The sequence below is a fragment of the Armigeres subalbatus genome, chromosome 3, assembly GCF_024139115.2.
Source record: "Armigeres subalbatus isolate Guangzhou_Male chromosome 3, GZ_Asu_2, whole genome shotgun sequence".
Classification (NCBI taxonomy): domain Eukaryota; kingdom Metazoa; phylum Arthropoda; class Insecta; order Diptera; family Culicidae; genus Armigeres; species Armigeres subalbatus.
This window is the reverse complement of record NC_085141.1, coordinates 214033131-214049697: the sequence shown is the minus strand read 5'-3', so window position 1 is coordinate 214049697 and position 16567 is coordinate 214033131. Positions and strand designations below refer to the sequence as shown.

The 16567-nt window shown below is 41.5% G+C and overlaps 1 protein-coding gene across 5 annotated transcripts in view; it reads left to right on the top strand.

Moving 5' to 3' along the window:
* Positions 1-16567, top strand: part of LOC134219428 (optomotor-blind protein) — a 428474-nt gene that overhangs the window by 365337 nt on the left and 46570 nt on the right. For all 5 annotated transcript variants that reach the window (XR_009981559.1, XM_062698157.1, XM_062698161.1 and 2 more), the window contains 2 exons: positions 8545-8691; positions 8787-8863. Coding sequence is in view for 4 of the 5 variants with exons in the window: in XM_062698157.1 (XP_062554141.1) it covers positions 8545-8691; positions 8787-8863 (224 nt within the window). In the remaining variant the exon portion in view is untranslated. The remainder of the gene's footprint in view (positions 1-8544; positions 8692-8786; positions 8864-16567) is intronic.

Genomic DNA, 16567 nt, shown 5'->3' with positions numbered 1-16567 from the left:
GTAGATAAATTCGTCCACGGACATTGAGCGCTTCTCCGCTCGCTGTGCGTAGGCGTTCGGGATCCCGAAGTGAAAATAACCGCTTCGATTTGATGGAATTGTAGACGCTGTCATTGATCAGGGTAAGATTACTATCGCTGTCAAGAAGAGCACGAAAGTTTACACCGTGAGCTTGCATGGAAGTATACGGACGATTATCGTTGGGGAATGGATACGAAATGATGAACGAAACCGGAGATACCTGGTACAAGTCATCCGGAGCCGGCTTGAAACAAGCGGGAGGTTTTACGCCTAGAAGTTTTGGTTCAGCGGCCTGTGGTTTTGGCCCGCTGCAATGCTGTACCTGTGGTTTTAGCCTCGGAATCCACAGTTCTCACACTGTACTCCTGTCGGAAGTCGGCATTGGTCTATCCGATGCCCAAACTTGCCGCAATTTAAGCAGTTGCGACTGGAGAGAGGCTGATGAGACATCGATCATGTCTTCGAGAGTCGCGTGTGACCGAGTTGGCCCACGAGGACCAACGGCTCCGCCTGGGGAACTCTTTAGATGCTGGTTTGATTGCGAGAAGGAGTGGCCGGATTGGGACGAGCGTTGCTTGCTCGCTTGTTTCTCCTTTTTCGGTTTGGTAGTCTCAGAATTTTCTACCGCGTTCACCGACTTCTCCGGTCCCAAGACCTTATTGTACACGGACAAGTTGACAGTGTCTATCTTCTGACCGGCGGACACTAATATCTGGAGGTCGGTGATAGGAAGGAAATTCAGTTATTTCTTATAATCTATCCGCACATTCTGCATCACAATCTGAACCTTTTCATGTTCCGGAATGGGAACACTCATTGTTCCGAACAGTTCCTCCATACTGTGATAGTACTGGAGAAACGTTTCGTTCCGCAACTGGTGACGCTGATAAACCTTCATTTTTATCATGGTATCTAGATTGGGGTTCTCCTTAGCCGTGCGGTAAGACGAGCGGCTATAAAGCAAGACCTGAGGGCAAGGCAAGGTGAGGGTGGCTGGATTCAATTCCCGGTGCCGGTCTAGTGTGGGGATGTAATGCCAATAAGAAGAAGAAGATCTAGATCGGGTTGCATGAATGTCCTCCTGTGCTCTAGAACCAGGTGCTGTCAATTCAATAGGCGACCGGCGGCCCGCATGGTCATAAACCACCACAAGGCGCGTCCCTTGAAGAGGTGAATCACTGAGTCGAATAGCTAAGCTTCTGAGTTATGCGCAGATACGGCCATGGCATGAACCATTCCAAGGAACTGGTTCAACTTCAACCCTTGATCTTCGCCATCGTATTTCAAAATTGTCCACTTGGACACAGGTAAGCTGTGACGCCCCTGATTACCCGACAGCGTTGCACTGTAGGGAGTGAGAGAAGGGTTAGAGTAAGGGAATGACGTTGAGGGAGCAGTTCTCGTCCAAGGTTTGGTCCATTGAGTATTTCTCAAAGACGAAGGGTTCGTACAGACACTGCTCAGTGCCGGATTTCCGAGCCATGGAATGAAACTCGGTGTGGTATTCATAGGAATCGACTGACCATGACATTGAAACCGGTACCGTTCGTTGGGCTAAATTTCCGAGCCACGAACTAGTAGCGGAGAAGCTACTGAAAGGCTGAATACTCAAAGTCTTCTGAAGGTGGTCCTGCCACGAGGTAGAACACCGAGGCAGTGCTGACGAATTGCTCTGAGGAAGCGAGAATGTGACCTAGTGCCCGGTTTTGAGTGAGAAGCTACCGTATGGGTTTGTGAATTCGTAGAATAGGCGGAACTGTAAGCATAATGCTCGGTGGATGGCACCGATTTATCGGAGCGCACAACACATGTATTGTTTAAGCCATCAGAGACTTGAAGATGTGCTGGATAGGGAGTGATCGGAGGTTTAATCATCGGAATACTAGGTACTCCGGGCTGTACCTTCGATATATTTGGCTGCGTTCCGCTCGGAACGTCGGATATTTACAGTACAGAACTCTCATCTCGTTGCTTATCTCTTCTATCCAGCTCTGCTTCAAGGTCTTTAAACCTCCCCATCAAAGAGCTCACACATACGGCACCTTCGAATTGAGAACGCGCAGAATTGCATTCTACCGATACTGTTTCCTTAGCAATAGCCCCGGTACCAGTCACTGGAGTGGGCAAAACAGGAGGTGCAGTATAACCCTCTGCACTGAACAGATCCACCAACGAATGGTCCTCCGAATCCTCCATGTTACCCACTCTTGGTCCCTCAGAACCCCCATAAAAGCTATTCAATAAAAGTTTCACCACGTCTATCAACATCGCTTTTAAAAGGTTTTCCGCTTCCCCCAATTCCCTAGCATTGTTAACTAGAAGGACAACTCGGTGGCCAAAATGCAGCAACCTTGTTTGCCCTCTCACTCTGAGAACCTTATCATTCTCTTTCAGGCCTTCTACGATCTCGTCAAAGTTCCATCGGCAAAACTGAATCGTTTCCTCCCAATCCACATCAAGTGCTACCACGATGGTTTTCTGATTTTCCTCTCGTTCTTCAAGTGATCTCGAAGGCTTTTTCGCCTTCGAGAGTAGCTGGGATCGTCGCGGATCACTATTGATCGGATATTTAGCTCAAATTCGAAGGGTATTAGGGTATAAGATGGTCTACCCTTAAGGAGTGATACCATTCTAGAATTTTGTCGACTGCCTGCCCTAATTCCCGATCAGGAATGCATAACAAAATTAGATCTCAATTATATCAAGGGTTGTTATTTAAAACAACGTGTGTTATAATTAGATAATTCGATATAAATGCGTCTTCGGCCAGTTTTATTTCATATCAAAATTATAGCAACATTAGTTAAGATTACATTCACAAAATAATTGCCTACATTTTTTGTAGACATTGGAAACAAAATCGGAGGTAATCACCTTCAGTATAACTTGAACCCGCTCGATATTAATGCATAGCTGGAACAAAGTTAATTGCCTACATTATGGATGGAAATCCGTCGTGGTAGCGTACCAGCTTTCTATCCGTGATGTAGGCAATTACCTTGAAAGTAGATTTTTGTACAGAAAAATTATATCAACGTTTGTTATAATGTTGATATGAAAGTATCAACCTCTGTTTTAATTGTGTTATGGCTAGAGGTATTTTTGATATAATTTTTGTTATTTTAACAACTAACCAGCAAAATTTATAACACATTTTGTTACAATATTTTTCTGAAATAAATAACTCCCCTTGTTATAACTTTGTTATGCATTATTGATCGGGTTAGCTACGATTCGCAAGAAATGTGAGCCTATGCTGTCGCATAAATTATGCGAATGAGGAGAAACTAGCATAAACTTATGCTATTTCCCTAAGCTAAACCCTAACCAAAATTATAAAAATTGAAATTCACAATTTAAAGCACTGTGTAAATGAAAAGTTGTTTTTTAGAATCACTTATTATAAGCTAAATTATTTACAATGTATCAATGTATAAGAGATTAAATTTCTAAAGCCGATTGATAGGCGACAATTATAAAGATTCTCATCATCCGAACCCATACCAGAAAATGAATTGATGAATGCAATAATTATTAGGAATACAAACCTTTTCACCTTTTAAAGAACAATTGGAATAAGGGATTCCAATTCATCCCGGAGCTTACTTGAAAAGGGTTCCACTTTAGGGTTAAAGTGGAAACATTTTCTTTTAATTTTCTTTTGCGTTAAGCGTCAATTGTTGGAAAAACTTTCCTTGGGGGACCTTTCTTTTTGTCACATCCTATACTCAGGGTCGGTAATATTGCTCTAGGGAGAAATTGCATGAATTGTTTCATTGTTATATTAAATTACTCTAGGAACTAATGAAAATATTTACAAAAGCTAAACTAAAATGGAATCAGTTTAGCAGGTTACAGTTTGCTAGTTTCTTCAAGATGTTGGTCCATATTCCTTCAGAATCATTTTCCCTATCGTTGTTTGATAACAATGCTCTGGTGGGATCGAAAGGCGAATGTTTCCTTTCTGATGTTTGGTTGCGATGCATTCGTTCATGTATACAGGTATACAGACATGGACACTTACAAGTTGGTTCTCATACGATACATTCGTTTCGTTGAGGAGGAGTTGGTCTAACCAAGCACTAACGATCTTTATTCCTAATCTGAAGGAGGAGTCTTTCGAAGATAATCTGCAAGCATTGGCCCGAAAGCCACAGTCTATTCATGAAGAATTAGAAGAAACAATAATGCTAAGGACCGAGCGTCCAAATGAGAACATCGCTCCACAACGGTACGACTGTATTATTAAATAAGGTACAAATCCCTGGCTGCTGGATCTACAATAAGGCAGAAAATGGACTGATAAGCGAATCATATATTGCAGCTATAGAGGGGTCCAATCGCATTGTCAAAATTATACCTGGACCGTTGGAGCTCTCCGGCTTCAAATCGTCGTCAACATGAAACCTAATTTATTGCTGTAGTTGAGGTGAGCCAAGAACTTCTGTGAATTCGGAAAATGATGATGAACGTGTGCAAACCAATGAGTAAGATCTAGTTTCACGAAGATAATCAGAGTGCGATCCGACAACTGGACACGACGATCTGGACACGTTGGCTCTAAGCTCCATCCATCAAAAACATCGTTGTACAAGGTGTGCAAACCGTAGGGTGCTGTTCATCTTAGCATATGGAGACGGACATAACCTCACGTAACATCAACATTACGGATCAATCGGGGCAATATTTATTTATTTATTTATTTGTATAATCTTATTTAGTCGGTAGTCTGCATGAAGAAAACTTGTCATTGAATGTAAAATTGTAGCAAACGTTACCGAAATAATGATGACGAAATATGGGCACATGTAGTAGAATGATCAGAAGTTTCGACTATTCGTTTCAATGATACCAAAGCAAGCGTTTTTCGGGCCAAGGTAGATTTTTTTTCGTTTTTTCGTTTATGTTGAGGATCAACTTTCACCCATCAATATTTTCGCTATAGTTAACCTTTTGAAGATAAACGAAAATCTTGCCTATTAGATGAAAATCCTTTTTCTTTTCATCATTTTTAACACTCACGCACTTTTCTGTGAGAATTTCCGCAGAAAAATTACAAAATTGAATGGCCGCGCCGGGATTCGAACCCAGATTAATGATAATCATAGCCGAAGGGATGCGCTTACGCTAGCCACACCACCACGCTATCTGTACAAAAGCATTTAGTTATTTGTTTCACATAAACTACTACCATTTGCATTAATAATGCCACGAAAAGACTAGAATATGAAAGAAAAAGAGCAAAGCAACGTTTGGCGGTAATCGAAGTGAGTGAAAATAGTTATCACTCTTCAGGCTGGTTTTCTTTCCCGAAAAGCTATTTCTCAACGAAAATGTTCGTGAGGGAGCATCCTATTGAATGAGTATTACGAACCCTGGGAATGATAATTATTTCATTTCACTGTTAAGAGTTATGCAGAATGGATTCATTTGTATACTTTTTGCTTTGCCAGTCGGTCACACACACAACCTCTACTTGATAAGCGTATTTGCTGATGAAGAATGTGTGTAGCCGCCAGATATTATAAATACTTACGCTAACTGTAAATGTGAATGTGTACTACACACATGGGGAAGCGTTGGCTTGGGAAATATATTGTGGGCGCTTCGACTATCCCAAGTAGCACATTTGGATCAGATTTGGCTGCAGCAACTTATATTTGACCGAATTTAGTCACATAAAAGTAGCGACAAACAACTCGAGATGCGTTCTATTTGGGAATTTAGGGCTCGTTCAATAGCCGCCAAGTTACTAAGGCCACGGAGGCCTTCGTAGCTTAGTTGGTTAAAAGCACCAGTCTAGCATACTGAGGGTCATGGGTTCGAGTCCCATCGAAGAAAAGTGGTTACCTCCAATCCATTTTGACTAAAATAAATACATCCCCTAAACAATTAAACAATTCCCATAAAAAATAGAAAATTGCCAATAAAGAAATCAGGGTATGAGCAATAAATAAATATAAAATTTCCACAAATAAAACAAAATTTTCATTAACAATTCAAAATTTTCCACAAAACAAAAATAAATAAGCGCTTTAAAAAGAAAAAAAATTGCAATTATAAAAGAAGAATTTTCCATAAAAAAATTAAATGTTCCATGAAAAGAAATACAAAATTTCCATAAATAAACCAATATGAGCAATAAAAAATAACAAAATTTTTCACAAAATAAATATATTTTTTCCATAAAAAAAATAAAAAATTTACTCAAAATGATCAATAAAGAGCAATAAAAAAATAAGAAAATTTCCATAAAGAAATATAAAAAAGCAATCAAACTGTGCTTTTTTCCATAGATGACCCCTTCTTTAAAAGCGTTTAAAGTTCATGTAAAATTTCATCAGCTTTATTGCTTTCTTGTATTTTTTATTGGAAGTTTTCTTATTTTTTATTGCTCTTTATTGATTATTTTGTGGAAAATTTTTAATTTTTTATGGAAAAAAAATATTTATTTTGTGGAAAACTTTGTAATTGTTTATTGCTAATATTGATTTATTTATGGAAATTTTGTATTTTTTTCGTGGAACATTTTCATTTCTTTATGGAAAATTCATCTTTTATAATTGCTATTTTTGCTTTTAAAAGTGCTTATTTCTTTTTGTTTCGTGGAAAATTCTTAATTGTTTGAAATTTTATAATTATTTATTGCTCACACCCTGATTTTTTATTGGCAATTTCCTTATTGTTTATGGAAAATTTCTAATTTTAAATGGAAATTTTATTTAGCTTCTTCCACATAACGTACATATTCACATCTGAGTTTCCAGAACATACAAAATTAATGTCCAAGTCGGGTGGTCCAATATCCGGAAAATAGGCAACTAAGTTTGATTGAGATGGATGTCTTGTGTCAGAAAATTTATAAATCTCAGGGTTCGGATTTCTCACTCACTCACGCGACAACTGATCACTCCACCATGCATTTTATCCGGATAAATTACAGTGCGATAAACTCCGGCACAAGCGATGGTGCGAAAAATTGTTATCCTTCTTCCCATGTTTCGCGAAAATCAAATGCCGCTTGCTTTGCCTCTCCAAGCTGATTGAATCTGACGATGCGCCACGATAAGCAGAAGGTTCAATACAGCAGTTTTTCCCGTCGCTTTCAATCAATTCATGTGGTGACGTGGTTTTAGTGGGCGCTCTAAACATTTTAAAATTGTTTTTGGGTTCGAATCCCGTTGCGGTCCTAAATTTTTGTAAATATGCTTGTAAAATTTATATGATGAGGCGACGAGAAGGAAAATTTGTGGACTAAAATTAAATTATCCGGCGATCCGGCGCTCACGAATTTATCACCCAGTAAGTAGTAAAATTCTTCTTTATTTAAAACATTTTTTGTTCTACAATTATTTTTAACATGTACAGTGATCGGCCTGCTTGGCCCTCCAACTTCAATTTCAATTATTGTTGTTATTATTATTATTATGTTTTTACTTAATTTTTAAAATATAATGTATCATGACGGCCTTCAGGAGGCGCTAGTGAATTTATCACCCGCCATTCTATCCGGATAAAAATGTTGTGTGAGAATACTTCCTCACAGGAGGACCATGAAAAATCACACTCCGCTAAATGGATTAATTGCAGGTTTTTATTCATATGAGTGAGAATTCCGAAGCCTGATAAATCTTATTTTTCCTTTGTTTGAAAACTCGATATGTGCTTATGCACAACACGTAGGAACGTAGAAATGTATTCAAGGCTACAATCATCTTTCGGCGGGAATCGAACTCCGACCCCAGTTGATTCGCGTATATCAGGAAAGAAGAAGATTTGCCAGAAAATCCGTCGTATATTTGCAAGAAAATCCGCCTAGGATATGGTAGATATTTCTGTTCAATGTTTAGTTTCTGTCATATACTACACCTCCTGTGTTGCACTTTAACCATTTGATTGAAAACTATTTTCGTAGAAACTACAACTCAAGTCAAGAATCAGTGCTTACCGCTTTCTCCAAACGAATCGCAAACAACGCAAACGATCGGATATAATTATTGCTCATTTCCGCTTTTCAACGTACCACCCAAATACCACGAATTTCCTCTCATTTGTGAATCAATTCAGTCCCGTAGAATGTCTCATCGCTATAAATAATACATTTTACGATGGCATCGATGACGGGTCGTCGATTCGAAGCGCCCCACGTTCGCACATGCTTTTCCGGGGGCGAATTTCGGGAGGTAAAACGGGAGAAAGGCCTCCCACCTCGACAGCGTCCTCGATACGAGTTCAATGGTCAGCGCTGTGTGTTGGCTTCTTGGGAGGGCGCCCAAATCAGTTAATTAATTAATAAATTAATTAAAAATGTCGATGCAATCAAATTATTATCGTGAAGGCATTAAGATATCGAGGAAGACTGGATTGATGTTTGTGATAGGCTTCACGACAACAACTCAATAATTTTTCAATTGATTATGTTACTATAATCACAAAACTTCATTGGACTTACTCGTTTTTAGTTTGAATCCAAATTCACATCAGAACACTAAAAAACATTTTTTTTTTCGATTCTATTTCCAGACGATCCTCAACTCAATGCACAAGTACCAGCCTAGATTTCACTTAGTCCGAGCGAACGATATCCTAAAGCTACCGTACTCGACGTTTCGTACCTACGTGTTTAAGGAAACCGAATTCATAGCCGTAACTGCATATCAAAATGAAAAAGTAAGTAGCCTCAACCACTCTGCCGCCGAACCAGCCTGGCTGAATATGACAATAAAACATGTCATTTTGTTTCTCCTCCCCCGCTTCCTCCGCAGATAACGCAATTGAAAATAGATAATAATCCCTTTGCAAAAGGGTTTCGTGATACCGGTGCCGGCAAGCGGGAAAAGAAGTAAGTATTATCATGTTGTGACATCAGATCAGGCTCCAACCGTGGCATGGCTCGGCTTGGTTGGGGCGGCATTTGAAATTCTGGCGGGGACCAATTTAATCGAATTACCTACCCGGGAGCCCTGAAATCATGGGTTTTATCCAATCAATACACGGGCAGTTAAGCGGCACGATAATAACGAATGTCAACTTGGACTTGTAAATTTAATTGAGATTGTGGTTAGTTACATACACACTTGAATCATTGTCAAGAATTGAAGAAATTCCTACTTAATGTGCCTTTTGTAACGTTGGACAAAGTTATAGTATCAAATATTATATTTAGTTTTACAACACTGACTCCTGAATAAGATTGAGATTTCGGAACCATTAGTAAGCGCTGGCTTGTGAAGGACGACGAAGGCATTCCGTAGCGCCGGAAAAGCATCTGTCTAGCGTATAGTGACTTCGATTCTCACCACAAAAAAGTTGTTGTTGCTCGATTAAAATCTTTCACATTTTGTGCACGTGGAAATCAAGTTTCCTAACATTGTAATCAATGATAGCTAATATGAAGAAGATATGTAATTAGTGTCGAATTAGTGCAATGATTTACACGCATTTTTTTTTTGTTTTGCTCCAGTGGGAGCGTTCTGATAAATTCTGTACTTTGTCAGTTCAAAACTTAATGTCTTACGTGTACCTTACACAAAATTTTCATATGGATTGAATGCCATTCGCCATGTAAGGTTTAAATTGCGCTTCAAAATTGTGCACTGATATTAAAATACGCATCTAAATTAATTCTTCTACAGTCGATACTGACGTCGTCCTTCATTCTTCGATAATGAATGGGACACTGAAAAGCACCGAAACGCACATCAATCTATTGAAAACCTCCACAATCCCACCAACTGACATGATAATCTTCAATTACGCAAATGTTGTTGGTGATGTGGATTCGGCTCTCCCTCGGCTGGTGCGGTGGTGGCAGCTGCTGCAGTTCCTTAAAATGGCATTATCTCGGTCTTACGGGATGTAATCTCGGTTAAAGTGATACCAAGTAAACAGTTTGAAAATAGGATCACGAACAATAGACAGACAGACTGTGCGAGTCAATGCGAATGACATTAGGAAATCAAAAAACACCCCATCTGTTGGTTTGATCGAAGACTCTCCACCGCACCGTGTGGCTCACGCGGCCTTTCTAGCCCAGAAGGGAAACGTTGTTTATGCACGAGGATTTATTTGTTCAGGCTGTTGTTGCTGATTGCTCCTGACTGATGCGTGCCTTGTATGTGCAAGTTCAGCTAGCCAGGGGGCTTCGTGGATCGATTGTTGTACATCAGCTACCGTGCAGCTCCGGACGGATAGGGGGTGCTATTTCTACGAACGAAGTGTGGGTGGAGATATATTTGCTGAACGAATTACGCCTAGAGCTACCTCTTCGATTTACGAGGGTTCGGAAGGTCAAATCAATTAAAGCCAAAGTGCACACATTCTCACACAGACACACATTTGACTGCGTGTAATCTGATCCTGATGTATAACTGCACTTAACAGGATTTCAATTATCAACAACAGTGATTCATTGCTGCGAGCGAGACACCACCGTGCCGCATCCCAAGCGCGCGAAATCAATGCGGATTTGAAATATAAATACGAACCCCTCGCCCACCATTATTTCTTCCCGTTTGAGGCGTTTGAGGCAAAGCCGCAGCAGCCAACGTCCCACGTGCACGAAATGTATCAAATTCCAGGCCACTTAACTCCTCGACACTCTAATTGATCCGCACACAAATACTGCTGCTCGTTAGGCCTATAACTCATTCGCCGCTAAATATTTTGACACTGTCACCTCTTGGCACCCTCGGATTTCCGCCTAATAACGGGTTACAAATTTCATCCCTCAACAGTGACGAAAATAACGCCACAGCATCAGCAACTGCGTCGTCGGGACCAAATTAATCACAAAAATTCCCACAATCCCAAGGCATGCTGCGCTCGAACGATTTCCATGGCATGCTGCTGTTTTGGCGACATGCCAAGCAAAGCGATATCTCACCCCTTTGATCAATCTTGCCGACACGGCGCGGCGAATAAATAAGACGGCAAATGCATTTTTCGGGTGCAAAATGCAGTTTCTTGGTAGCGCCAAATACTACTTCATTAAAACTTAACATGTGTTCTATAATTTTGGGTTGACTGAACAAAAATTCATACAAATATACTTTCTTATACGAGACTTCTAGATCAAATTCTTACCGTCATGTGAAATTCGTCTGGCATTGAACATACCCGCCCCAAGCTAAATCAGTTAGCTTGTCTCCTTCGAATATTTGACACGTCTGAAAACTTTTTTCACCGACCCACCATAGTGTGACAACTGTTTCACTTCGGGCAATTGATCTGTTGAATGTCCCACCCGTCCGTTTGCCAGTTGCTAAATTGACGCCGATTTGTGGTTCACCACTTCTGGCGGTGCTGCAGTCAATGCTGCTGTGCTATGCCATCTTTCTGTGTGTCGCAACTTCGGCAGCCAGCAGTTCGGGTGGCACCACCAGAACGGGGAACAATGACGCCAGTACACCGCACGGGTCCAGGCGGAAGTCGAAGAAATTGTTCCGGAGACAGCGCTCGACAGAAAAAAAAAGTCGAGAATCCCCGAGGCGTCCAGCGCTGTGATGAGTCTGATTCCGGACGTGGCAGTTTGCATCTGGTGGTCTGCCATCGTCATCGTCGTTGGTCTCCCAGTCTCGTGACAGCAGCGAAAAAAAAGGAATGTCAACCGGGCGGAATTTCCACTGCAACTCAGGCGTTACATAATTTATCGCCCTATTGTCTATTTATAAGCGGCCTGTCGACGGAGTGCCCTCGGGGTCGCCCGGCTTTGAGGCAATATCTCTCGCTCCTATTTGTCACCCTCGACAAAGCGCGTGATTTTGTTCGGTGGCTGGACCGAAGTGCTGACGCTTCGGGATGGTTGCTGGCGGACATGGCATGCACTCTGATGAGCGAATTAATTCAATTGATGTTTTGTGTAATTTAATTAAAATTGTCGCAGGAAGGCAGTAATTTTGCCTATCGACGAGACGACAGCGCCTACTGTGAGCCAGTAATGAAGATTGCAGATGACTTCACGTCGTTGTCGGAATTGACTGTTGACTCGCCGTTGGTGGTTGGGATGAGGTGGCCTGCTGCGGTTTGACTTCTTCAACGGCCATAGTCATGCGAGGCGGGTTCTGAATGTTGTGGAATCGCATACCTACTTTCTGGGAGAGGTTAATTATGCATATCGGAGAAAATAAGCAACTGTGTGCGGTTTTTGTGTCTGCGAAAGAAATTGTGTGGTTGGGGTGTGAAGACAGAGCGACATATGTGAGCAGGTCATTTCATTTGAAGAATGCAAGAGGGGTGCTGAGAAAGTTAGTCAAGTGTTATGTATTCTTATTGGTTGGAAAATTCGGATGTTTTCGTTAATAAAACCAGTATGCTCGCTACATCACGTTATACAAATATCTTGCGCATAATACCATAACGGAATTAGGGCATTGATTGATTTATCTTGCCGGTATTCTCTACTCATTAATTCAGCGAATGGCGGCAGTTCCAAAGATCCTATGATTTGGGGTGTTAAGGATTGATTACATCTTATCAAAAGTTACAAACGAGAGGAAGATGAAAAGTGAAGTTAGGCCCACACGACAGTAAGCGCGAGGTATGTATTTTTTCTCGTGGTGTATAATCAGGAGTGATCGATCAATTTAAAAACAAATCAGCAACCAACAAACTTCTTTACGAAACAGAAAATAATCGATTTTCACCCTCACTCCCCGTGCCTTTTCACTCTGGTCAACTCCTTCCCATTTTGAGTCGATTCGCCACCCGATGCCGATCGGACCGACCGATGATGAGGGGTCGAGTAAATATAAATACTTCGATATCAATTATCAGATCCTTCCTAATCCTATTTACCATGATACAGTAGCCGATACGACAGCGTGGTGTTTCGTCGGGGCGACCCTTTTTGCCAAATGGGACCAAGCATACCTGCTATCTGTGTCTTCCCTTCCTGGACTGACGGCCCCGCACCACCCGAAACTAGTGGGCATCCGGGTGGAAGAAAAGCAATCAATTCCAGCATCATTGATCGCCTTTTCTTAATCCTCTCTTCGGCCCAGTCGTGGCGGAAAGAAGAAAAAAAGTTGTACCGCGCCGCTATCGAACAAACGAGGGTAACCCTCGAAGGGAAGTAGGAAACAAACCTACGACACGGTGGCCCAAAGGAAAAGAGAATGATTCGAGTTACATGCCTTATCCTCCGCCGCTTCTTTCAACTAAACCTACTCAATTTCTACGCAACATTTGTTCCGGGCTATCGAGTGGACTGCAAATTTAAAAGCCCTATAACCGTGTTGGACTTATTTTTTTCCGGCAGAAGGCTGATTGAGATATTTGCGGAGCGATTGTATTGTTCTTCGTCCTACTCGGTTCTGGTTGCCGTGGCTGTCTTGAAGTGCACCAACGACAACGACGACGACGGAAACGCCGATAGATGCTGGTTTACGCTCAAATTGGTCAAACGTGGGTGCGGTTGTCTTGTCGAGACCTTTCTATGACAATTGTTCGCTGGAAATCTTCATTACAGTTAGTGCAATCCTTAGAAATGTAGAACAAGTCCGCCTATGAAAGTTGATTCCTGTGGGTTTAAAACAGTTTGTTTTTGCGTTTCGTAGTTTCTCAAGAATTGCTCCATTTGAATAATATGGGTCACAAGCAAGACGTCTGTTACTATTTCTATAAACTTGTGCTAATGGGCGTAATTGATGTTTACCTTGGATTTTGTATTGTTTGGCGATTGTATACTCTTTGTTGAAATTAAAGGAATGTATCACGGCTGAGTTTTTCAAGCCAAGTCTTCAATCAAACTATTTTTTCCAATTTATATGACCAATAGGAAGAAGAGATACTGTTCTATCTGGTAGTAACGTAGTAAGTGTTTGCCGTTTCATATTTAAAGGTCAAATACAGTTACGATAGTTAAAAAAAAATTAAACAAACATTTCTTTTTCAGATACAAAATATCAAAATTTCTTTTGCTGGAATGAGCTTAAATCAATTTGTCAACTTTGGTACTTTGCAGCATGCGTATAACAATGATTTTCAGATTATGTTGTTTACCTATTTCATAAAATCTTTGTTTGCAAGATGAGGATTTCCAACCCGTAAGATCAAGATTTCCAACCCGAAAACATCCTAGACGGAACCGAGAATCAAACTCGCCTACTACGGATTGTCGATCCTACGCTTTTGCTCGCAAGGCTACTCGAGATCCCATAGGACAACTGTGGACCTTCGATAGCAGAATTCACATCGTTGAAATAGAACAGGAAAATCATCGGTCCAAAGTGCCTGGCCTGCGGTATGCTAGAAGCGGGCATTGATCCTGGGTGAATAGCAGTCTTCTAAAGCAGGCCTGTTCAACCTGTGTTTATTTATTTTTATATATTTTTAAAATAATCAATGTTTTTTTCTCATTTTTCTAAAATGGCCAAAAAAATCTTTAGAAAAAAACTAAACACGATTGTATTGCATTCAAAAATAACATTTTTGCGTCACAAACAGGTCTAATCGTTGAAAATTTAATGAGAAACATGAAATTGTTGCCTACTCTCCAATAATCGACTCATATTGCTTTCGTTCAAGTGACCAAAAATCACCAACAGGATTTCAAATTTTTGTTATGTACCTCCGACTAAACAGAGAAATATCTTGTTTGAGCTATTTTCTTTCTGCGATTTAGATTTGAGCTCGTCTTCGTATTGGATGTCGATAATCTCCATTTGAAACGTTTCAGGTACATTTTGTAAAGACATTATTGAGGTCTACAAAATCACATAGCACTTACTGGGGCACATAACTCCAAAAGCAAACGACAGACAACAGCGAAAAGCAGCATGTACTATTCGCCTATTGATTTACATTTGTGCAAGGACAAACGTGAGGTGAGGGCTAGGACGGCCATTGTGGCAGCCATTTTTGGAGTCTATTGTTATTGTCCTTAAACGGTATTGAGAAAATGGATATTTCGTTACTGTGTTAAATAAAACTAGCGAAAAGGCTTGAAAATTGCTGCAATGGGCTTGTTTTTTTTATCAGCATATTTACCAGATTTACATAAACTATTTTCAACAAGATAAGTAAATGTACCAGTTTTCAGCAAACAACTGTTTCAAAATGTTTCGTGCCAATTTCGTTACAAAAGTCATTCCGTAATGTCCAAGCCATGCAGATTTTTGGTAATATCTACCAGAAAAGTTAAGCCACTCGTTCATTCAGGATAGGGGGAATGACGGCTTTGGCAGGTTTTGTTCTATTATTGTCATGGGGGTTTTTTATGACTGATTATGCCCAAATTTGGCCTAAACATTATTTGCATATCAAAGAATATTGTGGGCAAATTTCATAAAATTTGGTCGACAAAAAACCCCCTGCCAATAATAGAACAAAACCTGCCAAACCCGTATTTTCCCCTATATCAGCGGTTCTCAACCTTTTGCTTGAGAGGTACCCCTTCGAACTTTTGCATTAATTGAGGTACCCCCTCTCGAAAGTAGGCTTCCAATTCTCATGAAAAAAAAAATCCGAGCCCTTTGAAGGTAAGCTCCTTTTAGTTTTTGAATCCTTTTAAAATAGGCTTCCGCGCCTCTTTATAAGAGGCTTCTGAGCCTCTTGTAGAAAGGCTTCCGAGCCTCCTTGAAAGCGGTTTTCGTGCCAATTAGAAGGAGGCTTTCTTTGCATCTTGAAAGGACGCTTCTGATCTTTTTGAAATTATGCTGCCAAGTCTATTAAAAGAAGTATTCTGAGCCTCTTAAAAGAGGCTTCCGTACTACTTGAAAGGAGACTTCCGAGCCTCTTGAAAGGAGGCCTCCGAGCCTCTTGAAAAGAGGCTTCCGAGCCTCTTAAAAGGAGGCTTCCGAGCCTCTTGAAAGGAGGCTTCCGAGCCTCTTGACAGGAGGCTTCCGAGCCTCTTGAAAGGAGGCTTCCGAGCCTCTTGAAAGGAGGCTTCCGAGCCTCTTGAAAGGAGGCTTCCAGGCCTCTTGAAGGAGGCTTCAGGCCTCTTGAAAGGAGGCTTCCGAGCCTCTTGAAAGGAGGCTTCCGAGCCTCTTGAAAGGAGGCTTCCGAGCCTCTTGAAGGAGGCCTCCGAGCCCCCTGAAAGGAGGCTTCCGGGCCTCTTGAAAGGAGGCTTCCGGGCCCCGTGGAAGGAGGCTTCCGAGCCTCTTGAAAGGAGGCTTCCGAGCCCATTGGAAGGAGGCTTCCGGGCCTCCTGAAGGAGGCTTCTGAGCCTCTTGAAAGGAGGCTTCCAGAGCCTCTTGAAAGGAGGCTTCCAGGCCTCTTGAAGGAGGCTTCCGAGCCTCTTGAAAGGAGGCTTCCGAGCCTCTTGAAGGAGGCTTCCAGGCCTCTTGAAGGGAGGCTGGGCCTCTTGAAAGGGGAGGCTTGAGCTGAGCCTCTTGAAGGAGGCTTCTGAGCCTCTTGAAGGAGGCTTCCTGAGCCTCTTGAAGGCGGCTTCCGGGCCTCTTGAAAGGAGGCCTGAGCCTCTTGAAAGGAGGCTTCCAGGCCTCTTGAAGGGAGGCTTGAGCCTCTTGAAGGAGGCTTCCAGGCCTCTTGAAGGAGGCTCTGAGGCCTCTTGAAAGGAGGCTTCCAGGCCTCTTGAAAGGAGGCTTCC